The 27,145-nt window shown below is 43.6% G+C and overlaps 1 protein-coding gene across 3 annotated transcripts; it reads right to left on the reverse strand.

Moving 5' to 3' along the window:
* Nucleotides 1–1,441: 1,441 nt before the first annotated feature.
* On the reverse strand, nt 1,442–26,576 carry LOC141272640 (ras-related protein Rab-5C). Of its 3 annotated transcripts, none has more exons than XM_073683556.1 (6): nt 26,422–26,576; nt 12,924–13,194; nt 7,361–7,512; nt 5,702–5,824; nt 5,521–5,614; nt 1,442–3,900 (listed from the first exon to the last, which is right to left on the reverse strand). In XM_073683556.1, the coding sequence occupies exons 2-6, from the start codon at nt 13,087–13,089 to the stop codon at nt 3,785–3,787; spliced, it is 651 nt and encodes a 216-aa protein (XP_073539657.1). In that variant the 5' UTR covers nt 13,090–13,194; nt 26,422–26,576; the 3' UTR covers nt 1,442–3,784. The 3 variants fall into 3 exon arrangements, with proteins under 3 accessions (XP_073539657.1, XP_073539660.1, XP_073539659.1); XM_073683559.1 differs by lacking the exon at nt 26,422–26,576 and adding an exon at nt 26,076–26,098; XM_073683558.1 differs by lacking the exon at nt 26,422–26,576 and adding an exon at nt 13,300–13,395.
* Between the last annotated feature and the right edge of the window lie 569 nt (nt 26,577–27,145).

The raw sequence follows: 27,145 nt of genomic DNA on the forward strand, positions 1-27,145 counted from the left end.
GTATCCTGTCCAGAGTGTTATATGGGGGCCAGTATCCTGTACAGAGCGTTATATGGGGGCCAGTATACTGTACGGAGCGATTCGCCGGTTTCTGAGCTATTGTGGAATTTACAATAGATATCGCTCATGTAATGTAAGAAGTGAAATCTTAGCCCTGTACCAATACCGATATTTCTCTGTGGTTTCTATGCATCATGAATCGTGGTATGTGTTAAAGGGGCCCACTGAGACTCTTTCACCCAGGGCCCAAAAAAACCGGGAGCTGGCCCTGACTGTTGATTCTATTGGTTGCCCACTACTCACCTACACCTAGTCATGAATCTCTCTCTCCCCCCCCATGTTGTATGATCTTTTTGCCAAAAACAAGGGTCTTGATCAAGACAAATAAACATTATTGGTAATACTGTCGGTCTTTTACTCTTGGTTGATAAAGGCTGCTTGAGATCGAAATGTTGCCGTTTCCACCTGATATGTAAAGTGAATACCTCGTGTCCAATGGATAGTTCTATTTCAGTTCCCTTTAAACATGTGTGAGGAATCTCTGAATCACGTTTTAGAATACCAAAAAAAAGCCACAAAATGTATTTGCCCAAAATAACCTAAAACACAAATACAGTATGCCAATATTCGCAGTGTTAACATTTGCTGTTTTTTCATGCATTAAGACCAGGAAATTGTGGTTGTAATAGCTTTCCAAACAATGAGCGGAGGAACAAAAGAATTGGGAAGTCAAAGCTGAGTCATGGCAGGATATCCAGACTGAACGTATGTGACGTCACCACAATGTTGAAGTTATGTTCATAGTGTCACCATATTTGATGTCAGGGAAAGGCTGTCATTCACTTTTGTCAATGTGTGACAGGGATGGGAAACAGGAGAACTGGTAGGTGGCTCTGTTCATTTTACATCAATATGGTCACAAAGATTATACACACAGCATAAAGCGGACATTCAGTTTTGGAGCAGTTCTCTGAGCCAAAGCCAGGAGTACATTCAAGTGGATGGGAAATATATATAAAAAAAAAATAAACCTTTAGGCTGGGCACATGGTGACTTAGGCCACAACGCAGATCGAGCTGCTAAAAATCACTATGCCGCTCATACTACGTAGTGTTGGTGAAAGGGTTCAAATTGAAAAAAAAAAAAAAAAAAAAAAAAAAATAGAGGTGCTCTGTGACAAGAAAGTCACAAAGTTTCTCACTAAGTGGATGAACACCCCTTTAAACACAGATATAACAGCCCTAATCATAATCATACACAACAGTGATGTATCATACACAAGTGATGTAAGACACATGAATGACTGGTCCATTACCGGCTTCATGCACTCATGACAGTCCATATGTTATACAGTTTAGCAAATCCCAAATTCTTAGTTCTTTACTATATGAATTATTATTGAGACTAACTCTTTAAATACAGAAAAGGAAGAAACCAAGTATATGTTTGGTATGTACTGTATTATCAAGATATACTGATCGAGTACATATTGCAGAGAACATACAATACAAAATACAGAAAAGAAAAAGAAATAGAAGTTCCCATCCCCTCAATACTCATAACTGATATTTGGTCAAGTGACTGGGCTGAGAGAAATAAAAGACCCCCACCCCTCAGGTCGCCTTACTTTAACAAATATGTTTCACAGCTTCCCCTCCCACCCCAACAAAAAGGTTACATTACAAATTGAATGGGTGACCCTAAATCGGACATTGGTGGGCCATCCCTGAGTCATTGTCTTAGTGATCAGTGCAGGGCAATATCATGTGATTTCTCTATAGTGCATTATATTAACAGACTTGTCTGACCCAAGCGGGACATCTCCCTGCCATTGTGCAAATCGTTCCCACATGAATTAAACCACTTGGGCCAATCGGTACAGAAACAATCCACTTTCTGATATGTAGTCCCATTATTTATTTATTTATTTTTTTAAATAGGATTCACTAAAGTCATTTAAAAAGAGAAATCCCCTTTAAGTGGGGCTGTATAGAATGAACCCTTAACAGTGCTGTGCGACACGTATCACAAACCTCGGCTAAATATCCATGTTATGTACAGCGCACCTTCGCTCCCTAAAAATCCGTCTGCGGGACTGGAGCACATGTGAATTACTATGTAAGGTAAGGCGCTCCGTCCATACAGCCTTACACCTTCTAAAAAGTATTTCCTCTTTGACAGGGATAAGATTACAGCAAGGAAACATGGCAACATTTTTTTTTTTTTAAAAGATGTCTTTACATTTTGATAATCTAGAAGAACATGATATAGTGGAAAAATACATGTATACTCACATTAAATTGTAAAACCTCCCAAAAGTGAGAGAGTAGTCTGCTAGTGAGTAGTTTAGGCCATTTAACAGTGTATCCAAAAAAGTATTCCCCACCCTCATAATACAAAAATGGTCACATATTAGTAAAAATTGGAAAATTGGACAGCCAAACTTGGTTGCCATTTGTCTTTGCCGTAGATAACATTTCCATGCCCTTGTCATGTAATTACATAAACTGAGAAACACATACAAAAAAAAAAAATTGAAGCGGATAATTTTGCAAAAAAATGGCTGCCACAACAGCATGGACATTTATCTAACTGTAGGAGGGAATTAAAGAAAAAAAAAATCGTTTGGCTATTTCTTTCAGGCACTGTTCACATTTGCCATTTTTTTTTTTTTCCACTTTGTCTAGGGGTAGCAGTAACAGGCAAAAAGAATAGAAGATACTAGATTGAGGCCAGGTTCAGACATGCATATTACACAGTCCGCATATGGACAATACCAGAGAACCCAAGAGTCTTTCCACTAGAATGTACAGCCTCAGTTCAGGTTGGGAGACCCACGGTCATTCCGGGCACTGCGGTCCATACACGGACCCCGATACACACCTGCCTCAGTCTCTACTAGTGAGAACGCCCTTACTCCAGTTTACTAATATGTGGTCATTTTAGGTTCAATCTGATCCTATTCAGCCGCATAAGAAAGGAATATGAGCAAACCACATTATAAAAAGTAATGGAAGGGGCTGAAGTAACTCTCCCTCTGTCATCCCATTCCAGTAGGATCCATCCCACTTTATTTTACAAAGGCCTTTAGATTAACATAATTTAAGAAAGGCATCCAGTATTAAGGGGATTAAACATTTTAAGAAAGAAAAATATATATATATATTCATATACACTCCATACATATATGCATGTCAATGTACACAGCGTTCTGTCCTTACAATATACGGCTTAAGAATGATTTCATGAACAAGGAGCTCATCAGAAGTTGATTAGAAGAGTCACACACTTCCCCAGAGTTTCCCCTTTCCTTCTCACAGCCGCCCCGAGGAGGGGTAAGAGGAGGGAAATCGGAGTAGGTTAATCAGATCATAGTACATTTTTATTTATAATATATATATTAAAAGTGACTTAAGACTTAAAAATTGAATTAGTATTTATACAAGGAAAAAAAAAGTGCAGGTGGAATGAGATATCCGTCAGGACGCTGATCAATCAGAAGCTGGAGTGGTGGTGTAGGTGATAAAATACAAGTCACAGCGCCCATCTTAGCCCCTCCAGAACCAGGGTGGTCATACTAATTCTGCAGGGGCCTTAGAACTGATTAGGCTTAATGTGGATTTCCAGTCTCATCTTTGTTGGTTTTATTGATGGTAATTTTTTATTTTTTTCTTTATTTTGACATTTTTTTAAATTGTAAATCTCTATGTTTTTGGTTCCTCTCTGCCCAACACCAGGTGATGAGCGATGAGGAAGTACACGGTGGTGGAAACTGATACGCAACTCAGTTGCTGCAGCACTGGCTCCTTGCAGGTGGGGTATTTTCTTGAAGGTCCACTCCCCTATTTCTTCCAGGGGCGCCTTGTGCACTTTGTGGCTCATTCTTCGGCAGTTTCTTGGCTGCAAATAATTAAATAAGAAAATAAATTTACAGCATGAATTGAATGTTGTATTGACAAGACTAAACAATGCACTCTAGGTACCATTTTTTTTGTAGCTCCCAATAACACAGTATATGCTCTGATCCAGGTTTTGTACCTCTACAAAAGAGCATAGCTATGTCTCCTAAATGGTAAAAAAAAGCAGGTCTCACTAATCCATGTATTTCATGGATAATTCACTTGGATCATAATGTGCAATACTACATTTCACCTGTAGAGCTCTCTCCACTTCCTAGTATGTGAAGAAGGAAAAAAAAAAAGCTGCTTTTGTTAAAGGGAACTTGTTGCCAACTATATTAAAAGGTTGTCCACCTTTAGGCTATGAGCCCATGATGCAGAAATGCTCCGGATTTTTCCTGAGCGTTTCTGCATCTCCCTGGCAGAAAAAACGCATGCGGATTGTACATGCGGATTGTACATGCGGATTGTACATGCGTTTTTCCTGCCAGGGACATGTGGAAGTGAAGCGTTCTTCACATGCATTTTCGCATGCGGGTTGTCAAGCGCTTTCCAAGCGATTTTAGCATCACTTGGAAAGTGCTTGACAACTTGGTCACACTATATAAATCCATGCAAACACTACGACGTCAGCGCAGGTCCTTCAGTCCATCGCGAACTGCCGGCATGAGAGGAGGAGTGCAGCGGGGGCCGCCAGAAGTATATATTTATTTATTTATTTTTTACAGTTTCTATGGTACCTGGGTCAGAGTCTCCTCTCCTCTAGACCTGGGTACCATCCGCACATTAGAACGCATGGATTGCGCATCTACATATACAGTGAAGCGGAATACATGCGTTCTAATGCAAGTCAATGGCGGCGAAAACGCAGCGCTTCCGCAAAATAATTGGTAGTGCTGCGTTTTTTTCCGCAATGATAATCCGCAGCGGAAATTTCCGCAGCATGTGCACAGCACATGTGGATTATAATTGGGGACATGGCAGGCCTTCTACCATGCGTTTTTTAAGCGTTTCTGCCGCTTAAAAAACGCATCTTTTTTTGCTAAAAAAAAAGTCACTTTTGTAATTGGGTTTCATTAACAATTTTGCACGATTTTCTTTTTATGACCTGTGTTCCACCATCTATTGCTGATTGCAGAATGAGTTAACTAAAAATCTGTCAGTAAGTTCTTTCTGGCAGTTGAATCAAAGCTTCTATGTCTTTTATGGAGCCCTCTCGGCTGATTTATGACCACGCGCCACATCAAAGGTATAGTGAAACAAAGAGGCTGTAAAAGCCAAACTGTGCAAATTTTTAAATAAAACCGAATTGGAAAAATTACATTTTAGCCCCAGATACATGCATTGAAGGAAAAAAAAATAGATATATCTATTTATAAAAAAAAAAAAAATAATAATTGGCCCCAAAGTTGATACCTCTTTAATGCTGCAAACTGTTCTTGGCATGAATAAAGCTCCAAAATGATGGAGGTGCACACGGCTCCCCTTACACATGGGTTACATGGCTCACATGTAACACTTACTGATTTGAACAAATCTACAGGGCAAAGAATGAAGCTAGACATGAGCTGTATGGGCGATGAAGATGAAGGATGCGTAATGAGAAGTGGCAGACCCATACCTATGGCCATAAAGATTTCATTCACATTCATTGCGGTTTTCGCGGAGGTCTCCATGAAGAGCAAACTGTTGTCGTCGGCATACGCTTGTGCTTCCTGCAGATGAACAGTAAGAGTGAATACAGGCTGAACGATTTCTGGGTTTTACCCTTGAGTCATGTTACCCTTGTGTAATATGCTCACCTGGAAGTCAACTGCTCTTTTACTGGAAAGGTCGGCCTTATTTCCAGACAAGGCGATTACAATATTTGGGCTTGCCTGTCTCTGAAGTTCCTTCACCCAATTTTTTGCTCTGGTGAACGTTTCCTAAGGGAGGAGAAATCTGATTAGCTTCATTGCATAAATAACAATCCACAGTAACTGGACACTAGGTGCACATTTCTCCACAAGTCCACTATGCTACCCTTCTAAGTCTACAAAGACCTACTGATATTCTCTCCTATAAGCTGCCGGTAGATAATAGCACAGTAATGTGGTGATGTACAGTGGCATCAGACAGCAGCCATCCTCATTTTCTAGCCAAATACCCCTCCTTATTAAAAAGGGGCTGTCTGGCCGCTTGAAATGTTTGACTAAAACCGTAAAATATCAAACTGCTTAATGTTCTTTAATGATCCCGGGCCATTACCTGGGTTCATTATTCATGATTTTTTTTCTTATCTGCCCTGTAAGAAAGCAGGAGGTAAAGTCCTGTATGGGAAATGTGCCCCTGAGGTGGTTAGCCTCAGTGATGCAAATCCCAGAGATGAAGTCTACAGCAATAGTAGATTGCTGAGAGGTTTTATTGGGACTGGATGTGTTCGAGTTTTAGAAGCGACCAGAAGAGCTTGGGTGGGAATGGTTTCTCCCATATCGCCAGTCCAGGCTTTGCAGATCCTACTTTTAAAGGCAGCTGGGCTGTCTCAGAGTCAGCTGGGGAAGCTGAGCAGATTGGGTTGTGTTGGAGCTGGAGAGAGAAGCCAGAATCTCTCTGGGAGGAGACCGCATAGGATGTGTGCACCAAGCTGCAAGTATCACTGGTTGCTATGGATGATAGCCATTTTGTGTGACTGAACTGAGACTAGCTCAGCCATGAATAAGTAGCTCGGGTCTGTATTGTTTAATTAGGGCCTGGACAAGACCAGGGATATTATGTTTATGGTTTTGTTTTTGGTACTGTGCAACCAGTGGAAATAGTCATTCCGTTTCTGGAGATAAAAACCCTGTGGCTTCATGTTCCAAGCGGCTACCGGAGAGCGTTAATCCCTACAGCCCATTTTGATATTTCATTCTTTTCTCTGTCCACCACCAGGATCGGTGACCAGGCCGCCAGTGATGAGGATTCAGCCCTAACATGTGACCTCAGTGGTGTCTGTCATAGGCAGCGATTGGCTGCAGCGGACACCCCTTAGGTCACACGTCAAAAAGTCATTACTGGAGGCCTGGACACAGAGACCGGCAAGTGACCTAGGTAGATTGCTGTAAAGGAACAAACTTGCCCATCTACTGCCACTAAGAGTTCAATAAAACATTTCAAGGGATGAAAAACCGCTTGGTTATACTGCTTATATATTTTATGCCAGAATAGAACAGTGGCAGGTGAGCGTACCAGACCAGGATCCCATACATGTTAGACAAATGGGCAGCCAACTCTGGGATTTACAAGCCCATCTGTACCTTGGATCTCTGGCTATAATCAATGGGTTTAGGGCTTTATTCTTATTTAACAGAAACCAAACATGGTTCACATCTGACAACTCCAGGGGTGGACAAGTTACTTTCGGAGGCTAAAAGTACTTGATCACAAGGGATTTTTCCATCCCTGCTTTATTCCAATATATTATCAGGACATGTAATACATACTGTGTTGGTGATATCGTAGACCACAATGGCTGCCTGGGCTCCTCTGTAGTACATGGGGGCCAAGCTGTGGTACCTCTCCTGCCCGGCTGTGTCCCAAATCTCAAATTTCACTGTTGTGTCATCCAGGCATACTGTCTGTGTAAGGAAAGCAGCTGAAGACATAAAAGCACAGTGTTACTTCAGGGGACAAGAATTAAGCACACAAGGGAGCACACAGTATAATTTTATAGAGAAGTCAACCAGCTCCTAACACCGTGCAGAATGAAAATCCTACAAAACCTCTCTGCTACCTAAACTGTAAGATGTATCCATCTCCTCTACCTTCTAATACTAATCAAATTGCCATCTCCAAGATCTCTCCGCGCTTCTCCCTTAGTCTAAAATGCACTACTACTCCCAATGGCCAGACTTTCTCCCAGCTATGAAATGCTCGAGCTGTCGCTCAGTTTCTACTTATTGTGGGTTTTTTCATGTTACATACTTAATGGATTTGTACTAAGAAGTGAAGTTATCTCCTATCCATAGAATTGGGGATAAAGTCCTGATCACTGGGGGTCCTACTGCTAGGACTCCTAGCAATCCCGAGAATGGGGCTCTGAAGAGCATGCACTCCTCCGCTCTGTTCACTCTTAATGGGACTGCAGGAAAAAGCAGAGTACGCTGCTCCCATTGAGAATGAATGGAACAGAGGTGCGCTGGATTATTAGGCAGTACATAAAACTCACTTGTAAAAGTTCACAAAATAATAAAATGCTATATTCAGACTTCTTTCAAATTTTGTGAAATTCCTTATTAGGTTTAATAATAATATTTCATTATGCCATTAATTCCATTGCGCTTTACATGTGAAAAAGGGGTATACATCGCGAACAACAAGTACAATAGTTTGAACAAAAACAAGTCACCGACTGGTACAGGAGGAGAGGACCCTGCCCACAAGGGCTCACAATGTAGAGGTTTGCATGTATTAAACTTTCTGTATGGTCAAATGCCGAAATATCACATTCCTGATATAAGATGTAATAGTAAGTCCTGCGTCGGGTGCAGGCTCAAGAACAAGTTTAGCATTGCCATAATCAGAATGACCTGGAGAATCATGTTGCTGGGTCATTTTTAGCACACAAACAAAACCCCCCCGCAAAAAAAAATGCTGGAATTTTTTTTTTTTTTCCTCACCATTCCACTCCAGTTGGAATTTTTTCCCCAATAAATTGAAGGCTCTTGGAAGAAGGTGCAGAAAAAAAAAATTTGAATGAAATTTAAAAAAAAAAAAAAAAAAAGACTGCTGTGAGAAAGGTTTAATGTGTTTAAAATAAAAAGTGAAGAAAGATTAAAAGATCAAATGGACCCTCAGTAGTTGTAACTTTAAACCTTAAGCTTGGAGTCCAAGTGCCTTCAACAAGAATCTCAGATCCTTGAGGATCTGGCACAGCAAGGGTTAAAGTGATGCGACCTGGCACTGATATGTACTACTAAACTAATCAGCTGACACAACAAGATTGACTGAAAACCTGCTGACTCTCCCTTCCCGTCTTACTCTGCAAGGAGCATTTCCTGCCGCCAAGTCCATAGGAATGGAGGAATTCTCCAACATGCAAGCAGGAGGGGGCCTGAGAGGATCCCCCCATCATACATATTTAATACCATCACAAGGCCGCCACTACGCTGCCGAATACAGAGTAATTCTCCACCGCCGCTGAAAGCTAATTGTTCATGTGTAAATTTAATGTGCTTATAATTGCGGCCCTCGCTGTATTATCTGGGGATGAAAGATCCAAGTGATTTGTATATCCCAAAGTAGATCTGAGAAAATAGGGAACAGACGTTTAACTCACTACATTCATAATCAGTGAAGCTGGATGCTACATGAAAGCACCGGTCTTAATGTGCAATGAGATAAGGGGACCTAAGGGCACCCATACACACGGTGGCTCAGTGGGTAGCACTGCAGTCTTGCAGCACTGGAGTCCTGGGTTCAAATCCCACCCAGAACATCATCTACAAGAAGTTCGTATGTTCTCCCCGTGTTTGCATGTGTTTCCTCCCATACTCCAGAGACATACTAATAGGGAATTAGATTGTGAGCCCCAATAGGGACATTGATGATAATGTATGTAAAGCGCTGCGGAATATGATAGCACTATATAAAAATAAAGATGATTATTATACACAAGAGACTTAAGCCGACTGAATCCGCCAATATTGACATGTTTGGCCAACGGTCTGATTTGTATGGGGGCACCGGTCGACATAGTTGGGAGAGATGTTGATCGCCCATGTCCGATTTCAGACTTCCAATCACATTGTTCTTCCTGAGATAAGTCAGTAGCTTTCTATCATGGAAAACACAGGAGTGCTTGGAGAAATGAGAGCCCCTGTATATGAGAGAGTCGGCAGAAGCATTGTTCGGCTGACAGTCATCTAGTATGTTTGGCCTACTTAAACAGCCTTCTACTGGTATAGTCAGTACACCCTAGGACAGGTCTCCATTCAAAGGGCTCACGCAGGAGTTCCTAGTGCAACGCTTTAAAGTTGGGCCAAAATATTTCTTGTAGAGAGAAATCCTTGTCCAAATATTCATTACCACTAAAGTGAATGTGATACTTATACGACTGTGCCTGGTTATTTAGCCCAGACACCTAAGCTGTCACCAACTGATATACAGTACAGACCAAAAGTTTGGACACCTTCTCATTTAGGCTATGTGCCCACGATGCAGAAATGAAGCAGAAAATTTCTGTAGCATATCTGCATCTCCCTGGCAGAAAAAACGCATGCCGATTGTGCATGCATTTTTCCTGCAGAATACATGCGGATCCACATGCGTTTCCGCATGCAGATTGACAAGCGCTTTCCAGGCGATAGCATCACTTGGAAAGTGCTTGACAACTAGGTCACACTATATAAATCCATGCAAACAGCATGGATTTATACAGTGTGAACCGTAAAAATTAAAACAAATAAAGCTATACTCACCCCCGAGGCCCCGGCGTGGCTGCAGCGCTCGTTCCTGTCTGGTTCCTGGCTGCCGGCATATCGCGAGACAGAGCGGTGAAGGGCCTGCGGTCACATGACTGACGTCACCGCAGGTCCTCAAGCGATGCCGGCATTCAGAGAGAAGACGCCGGACAGGTGAATATAACTTTGTTATTTTATTCTTTTTTTACAGGTACAATGGTACCCAGGTCTGGATGAGAGTCTCCTCTCCTCCAGAACTGTGTACCATCCGCACATAGAAGCCGCTTGTAGAAATGTACAGTCGCGGTTTCTATGTAAGTCAATGGCGGGAGTTCCGCTGCGCTAAAGTAAAATTAAATGACATGCTGCGGATTTTTGTACGCAGCATAAACGCTGCGGAAAAATCCGCAGCATGTGCATAGAACATGCGGAATCCCCTTGGGGACCATGGGGTGCGGATTACCTAGCGTTTAACAAGCGTTTACGCTGCGGAAATTCCGCAGCATAAACGCTTGAAAAACGCTACGTGGGCACCCAGCCTTAAAGATTTTTCTGTATTTTCATGACTATGAAAATTGTACATTCACACTGAAGGCATCAAATCTATGAATTAACACATGTGGAATTATATACTTAACAAAAAAGTGTGAAAACAACTGAAAATAGGTCTTATATTCTAGGTTCTTCAAAGTAGCCACCTTTTGCTTTGATGACTGCTTTGCACACTCTTGGCATTCTCTTGATGAGTTTCAAGAGGTAGTCACCGGAAATGGTTTTCACTTCACAGGTGTGCCCTGTCAGGTTTAATAAGTGGGATTTCTTGCCTTATAAATGGGGTTGGGACCATCAGTTGTGTTGTGCAGAAGTCTGGTGGATACACAGCTGATAGTCCTACCGAATAGACTGTTAGAATTTGTATTATGGCAAGAAAAAAGCAGCTAAGTAAAGAAAAACGAGTGGCCATCATTACTTTAAGAAATGAAGGTCAGTCAGTCCGAAAAAGTGGGAAAACTTTGAAAGTGTCCCCAAGTGCAGTTGCAAAAACCCATCAAGCGCTACAAACAAACTGGCTCACATGAGGACCGCCCCAGGAAAGGAAGACCAAGAGTCACCTCTGCTTCTGAGAATAAGTTTATCCGAGTCACCAGCCTCAGAAATCGCAGGTTAACAGCAGCTCAGATTAGAGACCAGGTCTATGACACACAGAGTTCTAGCAGCAGACACATCTCTTCAACAACTGTTAAGAGGACACTTTGTGCAGCAGGCCTTCATGGTAAAATAGCTGCTAGGAAACCACTGCTAAGGACAGACAACAAGCAGAAGAGACTTGTTTGAGCTAAAGAACACAAGGAATGGACATTAGACCAGTGGAAATCTGTGCTTTGGTCTGAGGAGTCCAAATTTGAGATCTTTGGTTCCAACCACCGTGTCTTTGTGCGACGCAGAAAAGGTGAACGGATGGACTCTACATGCCTGGTTTCCCAATGTGAAGCAAGGAGGAGGAGGTGTGATGGTGTGGGGGTGCTTTGCTGGTGACACTGTTGGGGATTTATTCAAAATTGAAGGCATACTGAACCAGCATGGCTACCACAGCATCTTGCAGCGGCATGCTATTCCATCCGGTTTGCGTTTAGTTGGACCATCATTTATTTTTTAACAGGACAATGACCCCAAACACACCTCCAGGCTGTGTAATGGCTATTTGACCAAGAGGGAGAGTGATGGGGTGCTACGCCAGATGACCTGGCCTCCACAGTCACCAGACCTGAACCCAATTGAGATGGTTTGGGGTGAGCTGGACCGCAGAGTGAAGGCAAAAGGGCCAACAAGTGCTAAGCATCTCTGGGAACTCCTTCAAGATTGTTGGAAGACCATTTCCGGTGACTACCTCTTGAAGCTCATCAAGAGAATGCCAAGAGTGTGCAAAGCAGTCATCAAAGCAAAAGGTGGCTACTTTGAAGAACCTAGAATATAAGACATATCAGTTGTTTCACACTTTTTTGTTAAGAACATAATTCCACATGTGTTAATTCATAGTTTTGATGCCTTCAGTGTGAATGTACAATTTTCATAGTCATGAAAATACAGAAAAATCTTTAAATGAAAAGGTGTGTCCAAACTTTTGGTCTGTACTGTACCTTGTGTTAAGGGGTTATCCAGCGAAAAGTAGTTATCTATACATAGGCGTGAGCTGACAGCCGCTCCATTCATTCTCCAAAGGACTGCCCTAAATGCCTGGCTTTTTTGGGCTGCCCTAAATGGAACGAGTGTAGTAGCGATCAGGCATGCACACTGTGTCTCCATTATAACAGGGATAAAAGAGCCCTGTTCTGCCCATTGGTGGGGGTCTCAGCTGTTGGACCCCCACTGATCTATGGACCGGTGAAAACATTTTCTCTGAACAACCTCCTCAAATGAAAAAAAAAAAAAAAAACAATCCGAGCAGCAATGAGCAGGGGGTCACTCCTTATGAAAAACTGAGTACAGCATTCAGAGTGGGCCTAGTAGCATTAACAAGTAGCAGCAGAATGTGATGAAAGTCCACTTACTGTACTTAATTATTAATACAACGTGTAAGACACGACAGGGTTACAGATTAACTAACCTCCAATAGTGCTCTCTTGGTATTCATGGAACTGGCCCTTGACAAAACGCAGGACAAGACTAGACTTCCCCACCGCAGACTCCCCTAATAAAACCAGTTTGAACTGGCAGATTTTATTGCCGGCAGCCGGCCCGTTTGGTCGAGCGCTTCCGCCTCGACCGGCCATTTCCCTGGGTTTTCACAAAACAGAAGCGAGGAGCCAGCGATGAAGGCACAGGGGGTGAGGGTGCCACTCAGATTGATGACAGTCTTGGTAAAGGCACGTAGGGCCCTAAAAGAAAAAAAAAAAAAAAAGAGAAAAAAAATGTAATGAAAATTCTTTAGTTACAAACATACTAAACAAAACCAATCAACACCCCCGGGTTAACAGGTTCACCATGTTGTGCCAGATTCATAACTTATCTCGAGGGTTCCTTGGAGACCTGCATTCACTTTTAGACAACCAATGTTCACAATATGGAAAAAAAGCTTCCCCAAGTAACAACAGCATAAATGTCATCACTTTGGTTAAACATTATACACAAGACAAACATTTTTCTACTTTCCTCCAAACACTATGTAGCTCAGGAACACAGTCTACATTGGGCTAGAGACACAAAACTGTTGCTATGCCGCAACAGCCAACCCAACCGTGGGTCCCCGACCTGAACAAGCAGACATGCAAGCCTAGGCTTGGCGTCTGGAAACTTACAATAAGAGAATGTGCACACAACGTTTAAGATGTATTGCAAGCAAGAGACGTTGAGAAGTCGCTGGCCATGTTTTTCCTGAAGAAGTTTTTCGTTACTCCTCTTCTGCTGTATTAGCAACTTTTTTCTCTTTTAAACTTGTCAAGTAGTTCCAAACCAAAGAAGAATGCTCACGTCTTAACAGTTTCATGTTTTCAAAGACCTGAACACATGAACAGCAAATTGTCTGAACCTTTGCATGGCCATATAAATTTTTTGTAGCATTTATTAAGCTTTTTTCAGGCTGTGTGCGCATGATCAGGATTTGAAGCAGAAATTTCCTGAGTGTTTCTGCATCTCCTTGGCAGGAAAAACGCTGGGCGTTTTTTGCATGCGGTTTTTGAAGCGTTTTTGTAAACCAATGAATGCTTTTTGGAGCTAAATAAAGTTATTTGGTGGGACATTGCTTAAACCCTTGGATTACCTTCAGAACCGCGATGAGTATATTGGTTAATTTAAATGATTAAAGAATGTGTCTGTTGTATTTCAAATAAAGTGTTTGCTCTGTGTCTGTTTATTTAACTCTTTAGTTTAATTAGGTTTGGTAATGAAAGGGTCTGATTAACACCTTGTCATCAACAAACAAAAGAGCTAGGTGTCAGCTAATCCCATTCACCCAATCTTCATTAGCATCTCTATTCATGTAATTTATGCAGCAGCTGTGAGCTGGTATTTTTAGCCTAGGAAGGTGCCATTATGCAAACATGGACCCTGGCCATTATTAACAGCTCAATGCTGGTTCATTAGCAGCTACATCCCCCCGATCAGCAACAAGCAGCTCTGGCCACAGCGTATTTTTGCAGCGTCCAAAACGGGGTGTTCTAATGCCGCACTTTTGTTGTCGGTACATGTGAATCCACCGCATATAATGACACTTCAAATCGGTCAAAATCTGCAGCGGAGACTAGCGTGTCTGCTACAGAAACCGACATGCTGCAGGTGAGTTTGGGTACGTGGCCACGATCAGGAGCCGCTGCAGGTTTAACGCTGTGTGTTTCTACAGCGTCAAACCCGCAGCATCCAGGTGTTACAGCATAGTGGATGGGATCTCTAGAAATTCCATGTTCACTATGCGTGCATATATGAGGCTGCGGATCACCAGTGGACACTGACATGCGGCACATCTTTCAGGACCGCAGCATGTCAAATTCTCTTCCGGAATCGCTAGTCTCCGCAACATAAATTTGAACAATAGAATGTATTGAATACGGTAAATACACATTGTTCAGTGAACACATGTGGATTTACCTGCGTTCAATAGAATGCAACGATTTGGACGCAGTAGAAAATATGCGTCCAAAGAGCTGCCACGTCCGGATCATGGGCTCAGAGCCTAAAATTTAGAAGAGAAAAAAAAAAAAAAGGCGTGGGCTCCAGCGTAATTTTTATAACCAGAAGAGGGAAAGCCGATCGCTGGGGGCTGATATTTTCTTAGCCTTTACTGGCTAGATTACAGGGCGACCCCAGAAAAAAGTTAACGTAAGGTCCCCCTATAAAATCTAACCAGCAAAGACTAAACTAGACAGCTGCAGGCTGATATTAATAGCCAGGGAAGGGGCCATGGATACTAGCCCCCTCCGCGGCTAATAATATCACCCCTCAGCAGTCCTAGAAATGGCGCATCCATAAGTTGCGCCAAGTCTGGTGCTTAGCCTCCGCTCTTTCCACTGCCCTGTAGAAGTTGAGAGTGGGGTAATGGGGTTGAGGTTCATGTCAGCCCAGGTTAGTAATGAGGGCATCTCCAAGACACCCCCATTACTAACCGCGTAGTAAAATGGTCACCGCTTTTTCAATAAAAAAGACACGACCAAAATAAAGTATTTTAATGAAATAAAAAAACACACGGATTTTAAAAAAAGGTTTCTATTGTACTGGATCCACAAAGCCCTCGATCTTCTGAAAAAAAAAGTAAAAAAAAAAAGAAAACAAAAAAAAAACCCACCATATCCTTCACCTGTCTGCAGTCAACTACGCAGTCCACGTACCGCCAACGATTGTCCCATGACGATCCTGGTCACTTCTACAGTAGTGACATCAGCAATCACTGATGTCACTGCTGTAGAAGACAGCAATGTATACTGTATATGTGTAAAATCACTCCTGTCAGTATACATTGCTGTGCAGGAGTGAGGACACTGGTGTTGATCAGCTCCTGAGTTTCCCACCCTGGCAACATTCTTGCGAATGTTCCCAGGGTGAGGTCACGTGAGCATCAGCTGATCGGTCACGTCACCGCAGGTCCTGCCTGTGAAAGACTGCTGGGAACGAGCGCGCTCCCAGCAGTATACCACTGGCTGCCAGGGACAAGGTGGACACCGGGGGCTGCCAGACAGGTGAGTATAAAGTTTTTTTTATAACTGCGGGTGCTATCCGGCTCTGCTGAGGAGAACTACTGCTCCCCTCAGCAGCGCCGCTCTCGCTGTTATCAGCGGGAGCGGCGGTTGGATGAGAGGAGCAGTAGTCCTCCTCTCCCGACCCAGGTGCTACCCACACCGCATTTCCAGAGCATTTCCCGCTCATTGACTTTATTTGAAACGCAGCAAATCCACAAGTATAGATGTTATACTTGCGGATTTTCTGCATTTCAATTAAAGTCAATGGGCAGGAAATGCTCCGGAAACACTTGGCATAATGGTCATGCTGCGTTTTTTTCCGCAATGCTAATCCTGAGCGGAAATTGTGCACAGAACATCAGGATTAGCATTGCTATAGCTGGCAGACCTATTAACAAGCGTTTTTGCAGAAAAACCGCTGCAAAAACGCATCGTGTGCACTTAACCTCAGGCGGCTTTCTACCTGAAAAATACGTGTGCTCACACCCCTAGGTCGGAAGTTGTGACTGTAAGATACTATAGGATCTGGTGAACCTAGCCCACACTTTTGTGACATCCATTGTCAATTTCTCCTCCGTGATTCATGCTCACTACACACAAAGCTAATCATACGTGTGCTAATGTACATTCTCCCTTTTGCCTTGTATACGTATATCCTGAAGCTCGTGATTTCTGCTCCCAAACTCAGTGGGACAGTAAAATAAGCCTGTACCACATAACCTGAATAATACATTGTAGCCCAATGTAAAGTGAGGACATCTCCTTTACGTAGAGGAAGACATGGTGATTGGCTTAGCCTAGTTTCTCTAGCCCATAGCAATCCGCTTGTCGAGGAGAGAGTAGTTGGGTATTTCTATTACATGCCAGCCATTCAAGTGATTGCCCAACACACTGCAGTTGATAGTCCTGGCTTGTAGATGGGGTCCTGAGCCCGGAGGGTAATTGGGTGTAAGCACAGTGATGGCTTTAGTAAAAGCACATGGTGATTGATGCTATGTTTTACTGCCATTTCTGTACATTTTACAGAATTATTAAATATATTGCTTTTAGTGCTTCACAGTAGTGACTAAAACTGGGATTTTATGGCTGCCAGAATCCGGCATCTGCATTGCTGGAAACAGCAAACATGACATAAAAGCTGATGAAACGATCCTGCTAACATCAGAAAAGATGCCAACAGCAGAGACGTGAAGGAAGCCTGGCACAGAAATGGTGCATTCCTCATTTCACTGAATAAGAATGCTTTTACAGCATTGTAGGTCATGTAACTGAGGATGGGAGAAACTGGAACGATGGGATGGATGTGACCAGAGCCGACAGCTTTTCTATGCGGAGATCATCAACAAAGGAAGGTCATTCCTACAATCCTGAAAAACGCACCAGTGTCCTATGGGACCATAATAGTCGGCTAACTGTCTGGTAACCACCTTAGATGAGCTCATCCTGTTCACCAAAAATCAGTGTGAAAATAGAAGTGTAGCTCTTGGTTTTTACTTTCATTTCTCCAATACTGAGTAATTACAAGAAAACATGTAATTCCATAGCGGTAGCATTAAGGTCCAGCTGCAGCCAGTCACATTTTGGGATGATGTTAAGGCTGAGCAACACAGGGCAATTTGTGGGCATTGCATTCAAGAAAAAAACAGGGTGTTTTGTGGTTGACCAACTGGCAGTACCAGGACAATGCGGTCACATTAAAGGTATTATCCAGGATTTCTATATTCATTACCATTGTTAGGATAGGTCAATGTCAGATCGGTGGAGGTCCTGCACCTAAAGGTCCCAATGATCAGCTGTTTGCAGTGTACAGAGCCAGGACGGCACGGCTACATAAACTATAGTGACCATTACCAGATACTGCAGCTCAGCTCCTATTCACTTAAAAGAAGCTTGGCTTCAGCACCCATCAACGGTCAGTCACCTGATTTGTGGGAGTCCTGAGTGTAAGACCCCTACTGATCTGATATTGATGAACTATCCTAAATGATAGATGATGGCTATAAAAGTCCTGGTGAACCATTTAAGTTCTGTGAGACTCAGCCCTGATTTCTGATCAAGGCTTTACCAAGCTTCACTGCATTGGCTTCTACACATCATGCTCGGAATGTCAAAGCAAATTTTACCCTTTTTCAATGTAAAATTCAGCTTTCCGGCTCATTGTTTCCTCTCTGAAGCCACATGGTCCATCACCCACCTGGGCCAATGACCTCAGCTTTAACCCTTGGAGCTCAAATCTTGCAATTTTAGCTGATGTAAATTACTGACCAAATTCTGAACCCACCCTAATGCATTTTCTGGCGCAGATATCCAAGGGGTAACGTTTCGCCTTGTGGAAAGTGACAAGTTAAACATGTCAAGGTGAGGAGACTTAAGCTGCAATGCTCCTCTGGGAAATATGCAAATTGTCTCTTCAAAGAGGAAGAGGACTAGACCTCTAGTGCCATCCATAGGAAGTAGCAATCCTAAAAGTTAATATCGACTAACGAGCCTTGTCACATGACTAAGGATAAAAAACAAAATCTCAATTTGCAGACATTATTTCGGGGTACTGCCCCTCATCAGTGCAAAGTGTGAGGTCTGGTTTGGCTGGGTGAGAGGCGTCTGACCGGGATCCAAGGGGTAACGTTTCTCCTTGCGGACAGCGACATGTTCAGCAGGTCAAGGCACAGGTGAATGTCCTTCACTTCCCCCAGCTGACTTGTTGTGGATTATCAAGCAAACAAAGGGCTATTGTTATCTCCTCAATCCAACCATTGTCATTGTGCCATGGGCTCATCCACCTGATAACTGTCTCTATCCATTCAGGATCCATCTCCAAGTGCCACAACCAAGCATTACAGAGGGCAATGCATAAACCGCTCCTAATACAATATTACACATTGGACCCTGTATGGAAAAATACCAGTCCATATCAGATTATGCTTGTAAAGGCCACCTATTCTAGCATTCTGATTACTAGCAAAATTGTCAATAGTGTAATTAATCTGCCACATACCCATGTGACAATTGTGTCACCATTTTCTGCGATCAGTAACTATTTAATAAGTGCCTAAATGCACTTTTTGTTGATACAATTTTGTGGCACATATTACATTTTGATTTCTGTAAAATTATTATATATTTTTTTTAAAACTAAATATGTATATATATGCATGTAGTGTGAGTGGTTTAATACACTCACCTACTGCCGCCATCCAGCACTGTTCTGCTCACTCTATACTGTGTGAACCGGGGGTCTCTTTTTCAATGTAAGCCTATGAGCCTTGTTCTAACGTTCCACAGGCTTACATTATGAAAGCCACTTCGGGGTCACACAGAGCACAGTGTGACCCAGAGAGTCTGCAGAGGGATGAGGTCACTCAGAAGAGGAGCAGAACAGCACTGGATACTGGAGAAGGTGGCAGTAGACGAGTATATTAATACACTATGCTACATGCACGTACACACAGGTTTAGTAAAAAAAAAAAATAATAATAATTCTTACTTTTTTAAGGGGTAAAAATACCCTATAAATAAGCTTCTTACTGATTTTAATAGAAAACAGTTTGGTGTTTTTCCACATTTGTGTTCAAGGGGAAAAAAAAAAGTAATATGTCAATTAATTTCAACCTAGGAAACGCGATCCCCGTTTGCCTACCAAATCATTTAGAAACAAATCAAATGCTCCACTCAACAGCAAAAAAAAAAAATGACCTAAGTTTACCATTCCAACATGTACCACACTGATCAAGGTGTCAATTTCAACTATTTAATGTCCCTAATGTGCCTAGTTCGGGGAGGGGGCATACTTACCTGCCAGACCCGCTACCGAGCCTCCACACTGTGTGCCATGTTCCCCTGTCTTGTTTAAGTGATGTGACCGCTGCAGCCTATCAGCAGGCACTGATCAGCTGCAGCCTTCACATTCCATACGGACACCAGGATGTCATTACTAACATTATAGCCACTTGTGTTACTACTTTTTCTGTAACACTGCTCAGTTTTCACTTTCTATTGTTTTTTCCCTATGTCCTGTTAACCATTACTTTACTAAATTGACTTCTCTGGATTGGAAAAAAATTTTAGCAAACGAACGAATACAAAAAAAAAAAAAATCCTGTTAATGCCTGTAAAAGTATAGTTCCACCATGGCAACACACCGTGTCTCGCCCTATGACTTCTATACGTCATACCAAACCATCAAGTGGACAACCCTAAGTGTTGGCACAAGTCCGAGGTGGACATTATTCAGAGAAGGTGCAGTTGCAACAGAGCTTAGTCCAAGTGCTGTAAAAGGGTGCCAACTTTTTCCACCCAGTGCCAACATTGGTGACAGATCTCAATTATCAATGAGACTCTTATTGAGCCAAATTTATTATATTTATCACCTTCCAGGAGTCTCTACTTGAAATCTCTCTCAGCCAGACTACAGCCTGTAAGCGGCCCACCCCAAACTGTCTCTTGTGCAGAAGGACAGAAGAGATACTGTGTGCGAGTCTACATTTCAGCTTTAAAAATGCCATCTATACATCAGCCGCTGCAAAAAGCCTATAGACATAAACCAGGCCGGCTTGAGGTTTTATGTGGTTCCTTGGGCGATAGAGTTACGGTGGGCCTCTCTTTGCATTTGATTCTTCCTCTTCACCTCTCAAAAGCTGGAACGCTCTTGCAGCACAAGCGGAAATTTTAACAATGCTATTTTGGGGTCCATACGACTTTCTGATCATTTGAATGGATTTTTTTTTTGGTGGGGGTTCAAATTGCAAGAAAAAAAATACTGCAATTTTGATCCCCACCATTTTTAGTGCAAGGGATATATATTTTATTAGTTCACATCGTTATGCATGCAGCGATGCCAAATAATTTTTCATTTTTTAGATTTTATTTGTTTTAGAGTAAAAAGGGTATCGTGAATTTTTAGAAAAAAAAATAGTTTGTTTCCCTTTGGAAACAACTTGCGATCAATTGATTGCTTGTACAGTACACTACAATTACGACATGCAGGGCTTGATAGGTGTACAAACATGGCAGACACAGGCCTAGAGTTCAGTGGGTATCAGAGTGGATACTTTTCCCCATTTCCATCCTCTTAAATGTTACAATCACAATTGATAGTGGCATCAAAGAAGTTACTGTGATTGGAGATAGCCCTACTAGAGAGCCTGCAAAATCCCTGCCGCACATGAACCACAGTGGTCAGAAATTGTAGAGTGGTCCCCTCAGGTGCGGGGGATCCCAGAACTTGTTTGGATTCAGCAGATGCTGATGCTGGCCCTGGGCATGAATAAATACCAATATCAAATATGCATGAGCAGCAGCTATATTGTTCAAAATGGAGCTCGTCAAATGCTCATCTCCAAGGTGTTTAATATTTGGACATCTCAGAATCAGCAAATACGATTACATCCATGGTTGGGGGTTTAAGCAGCGGAGCTCGAACATTAAAAACTTTAAAAGCTGGCCTTATGTGGAGTGAATCTTTAGGGTATGTGCACACGATCAAGAGCTGCAGTGAGTATGAAGCTGCGTGTTTATGCAGCGTTAAACCCGCAGCGTCCAGATGTTACAGCATAGTGGATGATTTCTAGAAATCCCATGTCCACTTGCGGATCACTCACGGAGACGGACATGTGGCGCGACATTCCAGACTGCAGCATGTCAATTTCTCTTGCGGGTCCAGATGCGGGCTTTCCCAATAGACCTAATCTCTATGAGGAAAGTCTGCATGTTAAAGAAATAAATTGTATTTATTATATATATAGCGCCCAGAGGAAGCCGCCGGCGGCTGTTCCGCAATGTCTGGGCCGCATGCCCTTTCATTTCACCAAAATGACCACCACCCATAGATAGACCAGTGTCACACAATTGAGGAAACCCTTTACCCCAAACTACAACAACACTGACAAAATCCAGAGTTCGAGACAATAAAGAAACAGACAAAAGATCAGGGCTGGGTGTAAGACAAGTACATAAAGCACATCTTGGGACTGTCCAGCTATGTCACTATGTCACAGAGGAATGTAGTTTCAATGTCAGAGCACTGATCGTGCACAGTTTTCTTCCTGGGACTGTGGACAGTAAACAGTCACTACTTCCTCTACCCGTAAGGAAGTGGAGTTAAGCAAAATTACCCAAGTCACTATGGCTAAAAAAAAAATAGCAGACCTTGTACTACTTAAGCCTATAATTAAGAGGGGTTTTCCAGGATAAGGATGGCCTTCCCCTAAAAGGCTCAGCTGCAGGGGATATCAACTTCACCAGTACATTTTGTAACGTCTGTGCCTGGGACTGCAACTCACTCCTGTTTACCAGGTGTAGCTCCAAGTAAATAGTCATAATGGGCCCTCACATAGTCCTCCATACAGAAACACAGGCCCCCACAAAGTCCTCCATACAGAGAGAAGGGCCCCCACATAGGGATGTCATTTCTGGTGTTGCGGGACAAATATAACCACCCTGCGGGCCATAACTGGCCCACGGACCTGAGTTTGACATGTATGGCCTAGTCTAGGGACCGTTAATATGGACAGTTTCACACAACAGTAATTCAGGAACATTTCTGCACAAATATTAAGGCTGAAGGTTCCAGCCTGCCCAGGATCTATGAGAGGGGTCCGTTCAGGTCATTAGACCCACCTTTGCTCAGGAAATGCCCAGAAATGTGACGTTATCCAGCGCCGCTCACTTCTGCATCGTGAGCCATTAGTTATCTGTAGAGAAGAGATGGATTTGAGGAAATCCATGAATTTGAATCCTAAAAATACCCTGTTCAGATGACTGGAAGGAATGAGTTTTCAGTCACAGAAGGTTCTGCAATTAAATCTATGGATTCACCCTTATTTGCTAAATTATGCCATTAAGAAATTGGCCTAAGCACCGTCATACATGCTGAACGCAATGCTGCTGCATGGTACATGGCTGCACAGCACAAAGGTGGTGCCACTTGGCAAGTGTGGAAAACACTTCTTTGCCTTAATAGCTATGAGAAATTTTTTTCCATGGCCTAAACCATTTGTTACGCCCTAACGCTCATCCACATAGCGAAAAAATCTCATTAGATAAGTCTACAAAACAGAATATCAAGTAACGATACAGAGAAAAAGAGGGAAAGTCATCGAAAAAACTGCTACCATTGTTGCCATATTAAAATCTATGTCTCCCAAATGCCAAGAGAGGATGATAGCACATCTCCACGATCTTCTGGGGTCCATCATAGGAGCCTTCCACTGGAGATATACAATAACTCAAGCGTCATCTTGTAATCAGCCTTCTCAGGCGGCTGCTATTCTGGGGAAACTTGTACAGCCAAACAATTGTCTCAAGACGAGTGATAATAGACCCAAATGTTGCTTAAATTACGGTCAACACTGTACTTGGTGGTGTATTATACGGAAGAAAAAGGACTACAAATTGCATTAAATCTCCCTCAAGTGTTGTATCTAGTTCTTGACTATTGAATCATATGGACATCACAGGGGGTTCCTTCACTTGTATCCCCCCTTAATTAGCCAAAGCAGGAGACCCTGATTATGTATTACATGGTCACCACTAATGTCTGCTATATGTTGGAAATTTTAGGATGTGATTGCCAAGGTCTTTGTTACTTTAGAGGCCCCCTTTATTTATAACGGAAAACCTCAAATGTCAACATGAAAGCCTTGAACCTAATGACTAGGCAGAGCCCCAGCGCACATTTACAGACAACAGAATTGTCTGCAGGCTTGATTTCTTAGAAAACAGAAAAGCAGAAAAGATATGCATTCCTGGTAAGCATCACATCACAATACAGCAGCCCAGGACACCCTCCCCCACAGACACAGCCGATGTCACATCCCACCACAGGGGTCCAGGAGCCCCCCAGCACGGCTGGCATCACGTCCCACCACTACTTTAACCCAGGAACCCCGACACGGCCGGTGTCACATCCCACTTCAGTGGACTCGGACTGCCGGCAGAGCAGACGTCACATCGTACTACAGTAGTACAGGAGCCCCCCCCACAGACAAGGCTGGCGTCAGGTCCTATTACAGGACCCCCAGCATCACGTCCTACCACCAAAGTGCTGCTCTGTACTTCATGCCTCACAACAGACCTGGGAATCTAAATTTCTGAAGAATAAAACACTCATTTTGATTTCTCTTCCATATTTCACAAGTGATCAGCAAAAGGAAATCTGTAGTTGTCATATTCTGTTCAGTCATCAGTCTGTATGGGCTTAGTAATCTAAATCTGGAGGTTAGACTTTCCACCAGGTTCTGAGTCATCCATTAAAGTCTCACGTCACCGGATGGAAAAGACTTGACCAGCAATCAACACATGCAACCATGTTCAAAGGTTCTCCTTACAGCACACCGGTGTAGCATTACAGTAACAAGAAGCAGGTAGAAAAATATCAACAATCTCCCTCTAGAAACCACCTACAAGACTGAGCCCAAGATTGGAAACCTGAGGTCAGATTTATCCAAGGGTCTTTAATATGAGGCCATGGTAAAGTAGTTCAGGACTAGGGACATGCACTACAAGGACGCAGAAAAGGAGACTGCTCCTCGGATTTTTGCTTTCAGGGTCTTAATTATGTTTTTGGGGATTTAATTAGCTGTAGTGCACATTGCTGTGGAAGCCCAAGCTCTGAAGACCATTGGGCTATGTTTACACATCAATGATTTGTCAATGGCAGAAATCAGAGGCCAACAGTCTGCTTACAGCTGTGGACCCCCATTTGATGGGTCTAACCTACAGGCTTACCATCAGGAATAGTTCTGTATAATGAACTCATCATGTGGATGATTTTTCGCATGACAAAGACATTTTTTATGGAGTGTGTGAACAGGGTTAAAAAATATTCAGGATTCTGACTCAACAGGCCGACAGAAAATGCCCCTGCATGTACAGGCGATCCATGGACGGTCACCGCTGCAGCAGTCACACTACATTCCCCTCTGGAAGAGTCAGGAAACCAACAGGACAATAATTAACCATACAGAAAAATAATGGGGTTCCAGTAAGTTTTTATTTTTAAAGCTTGGTTTGTATTTGACTATTCAAGGTAATTCTGCAGTCTCAAAAAAATAAAAAAAGTTTCATTTTAATAACTATGCCTCTTTTAGGATCTTTTACAGATCAGTAAATTTCAGTTAAAGAAAGTGTCATCTGGTGGTGTCGCTATGACCGGAGAGACGTTGGCATCGAGTAGAAGTGAGATATTACATGCTTTTGTGCTAATCAAAGCGTCCATCACATGACCCGTTATTAGAGACCCCGACATAACAGGGCCATTCGTAGGTATAGATTCTCTATTCAGATCAAACTTCTTACCTGCATCTTCCAGAATGAACAGGTATAGAAGGAACTATATGCGACTCGCGCAGACAATACCATAGGCAACAAGCAGTTATAGGATTGCCGAGAGAGGAAAGTCCTGCAGGAAATGTAATAAAGGAAAATACCAGGCTAAACCGATTCACGACATTATGCTGAGCGCAGGACTGAGGGAGCGAGTGGTGTGACAGACCCCCGGAGGGAGAATCCATGAGGCATACACTATCCTCTCCGCCCTGCAATTAACAAAGCAAAGTGTCTCATTTCTACATGATACGGTCCCTTACACGGTCACTGCACCGCCAGGCAGCGTGACCTCATTTCATAGTGAGCCAAGTAGAAAAATCACACGTCACTTTATTCTCCACTATGTTGTCTGACCATTGAAAAAAGTCACTCCGAATTCCCGGGAGTCTCCCTTCTGTCTAGCTTGCTGTGAAATGTAATCTGTTTCCAGCATCCGAGATGCCACGATGGATTACAGGAGGTGGTGGCGGGGCCTGGTCATACTGCATACAGGCATAAGAGAGGAAGGAGAGCCAATGGTAGGTGCAATGAAAACTGGGAAGAATTGAAGGAAGTTCATGCTCCTATAGTGCTGGCAGAATGTTGATAAAAGTAAAACGGTCCACCCCAAAAGATCATGAAAATGGGGTCAGTCTTGGGACATATTGGTCTGTGTGGCAGAATCAGTTTTAACTTGTTGTGGCGGAAGAAGGTAGCAAGTCCCAGCGGCCCCCACAGAAGTGGGACCAGCACCTGTGAGACCTCTCCTGCCCAGGCAGAATACCAACCTCTGTCACCAGGCCAGTACAGCACAATGTGCAGCCATCACCTGGAGGAAATCATGCGGATCAGCCCATAGCTCTTCTGCTGCTTCAGTGACCAGACATGACCTCAGAGAACGCAGTGCAAACTGGGACTTGTAGTCCCACACCAGCTGTGGCGCCGGATAATACAAATAATAAGGTCTATGGGACGGTTCCTATTCACAATCCCGGTAAAGCCAGTCACTCCTATCCCGCTGCCCAGGACACACTCCTATGGCGTCAGCTGGCCAGGCCTGCAGTCCGTAACACTCCCTCACACACCGGCGCCCCCTCTGTATGCAGCAGGCCTCAGCTAACACCCCGGACTCACCGGTCTGCTTGTATCTGCCTCCTCACTCCCGCCGGGAGACCCTTCTCTTCTTCCTTCTCCTCCGGCCTCAACTTCCGCCTTTCCTGTGCCACTTCCGGGTACACCCCACTGTCATCCGTTCTGATTAGTGTGTTCTGTAAACTGACAGCGGCGTCAGCCAATCACAACTTCAACTTGTCAAAGTCACGCCACTTTTTTCGGAAGTGATGTAATAGACGTGGTGGAATGCGGAAATGGTGTCGGAGTGGATGATGGGAGTTGTAGTTTCTCCTAGAGGAAGTCTAGTGATTGCGCTTGAATTTGTATAACGAGTGCGTGGGGCGGGCGGGGCTGACACTGGCCGGCTCAGCAGGAGGCGGGGCTGACACTCGCCGGCTCAGCAGGAGGCGGGGCTGACACTGGCCGGCTCAGCAGGAGGCGGGGCTGACACTCGCCGGCTCAGCAGGAGGCGGGGCTGACACTGGCCGGCTCAGCAGGAGGCGGGGCTGACACTGGCCGGCTCAGCAGGAGGCGGGGCTGACACTGGTCGGCTCAGCAGGAGGCGGGGCTGACACTGGTCGGCTCAGCAGGAGGCGGGGCTGACACTGGCCGGCTCAGCAGGAGGCGGGGCTGACACTGGTCGGCTCAGCAGGAGGCGGGGCTGACACTGGCCGGCTCAGCAGGAGGCGGGGCTGACACTGGCCGGCTCAGCAGGAGGCGGGGCTGACACTGGTCGGCTCAGCAG

This window comes from Phyllobates terribilis, unplaced genomic scaffold (genome assembly GCF_046119375.1).
Source record: "Phyllobates terribilis strain yellow unplaced genomic scaffold, ASM4611937v1 Scaffold_5__5_contigs__length_657084704, whole genome shotgun sequence".
Lineage (NCBI taxonomy): Eukaryota > Metazoa > Chordata > Amphibia > Anura > Dendrobatidae > Phyllobates > Phyllobates terribilis.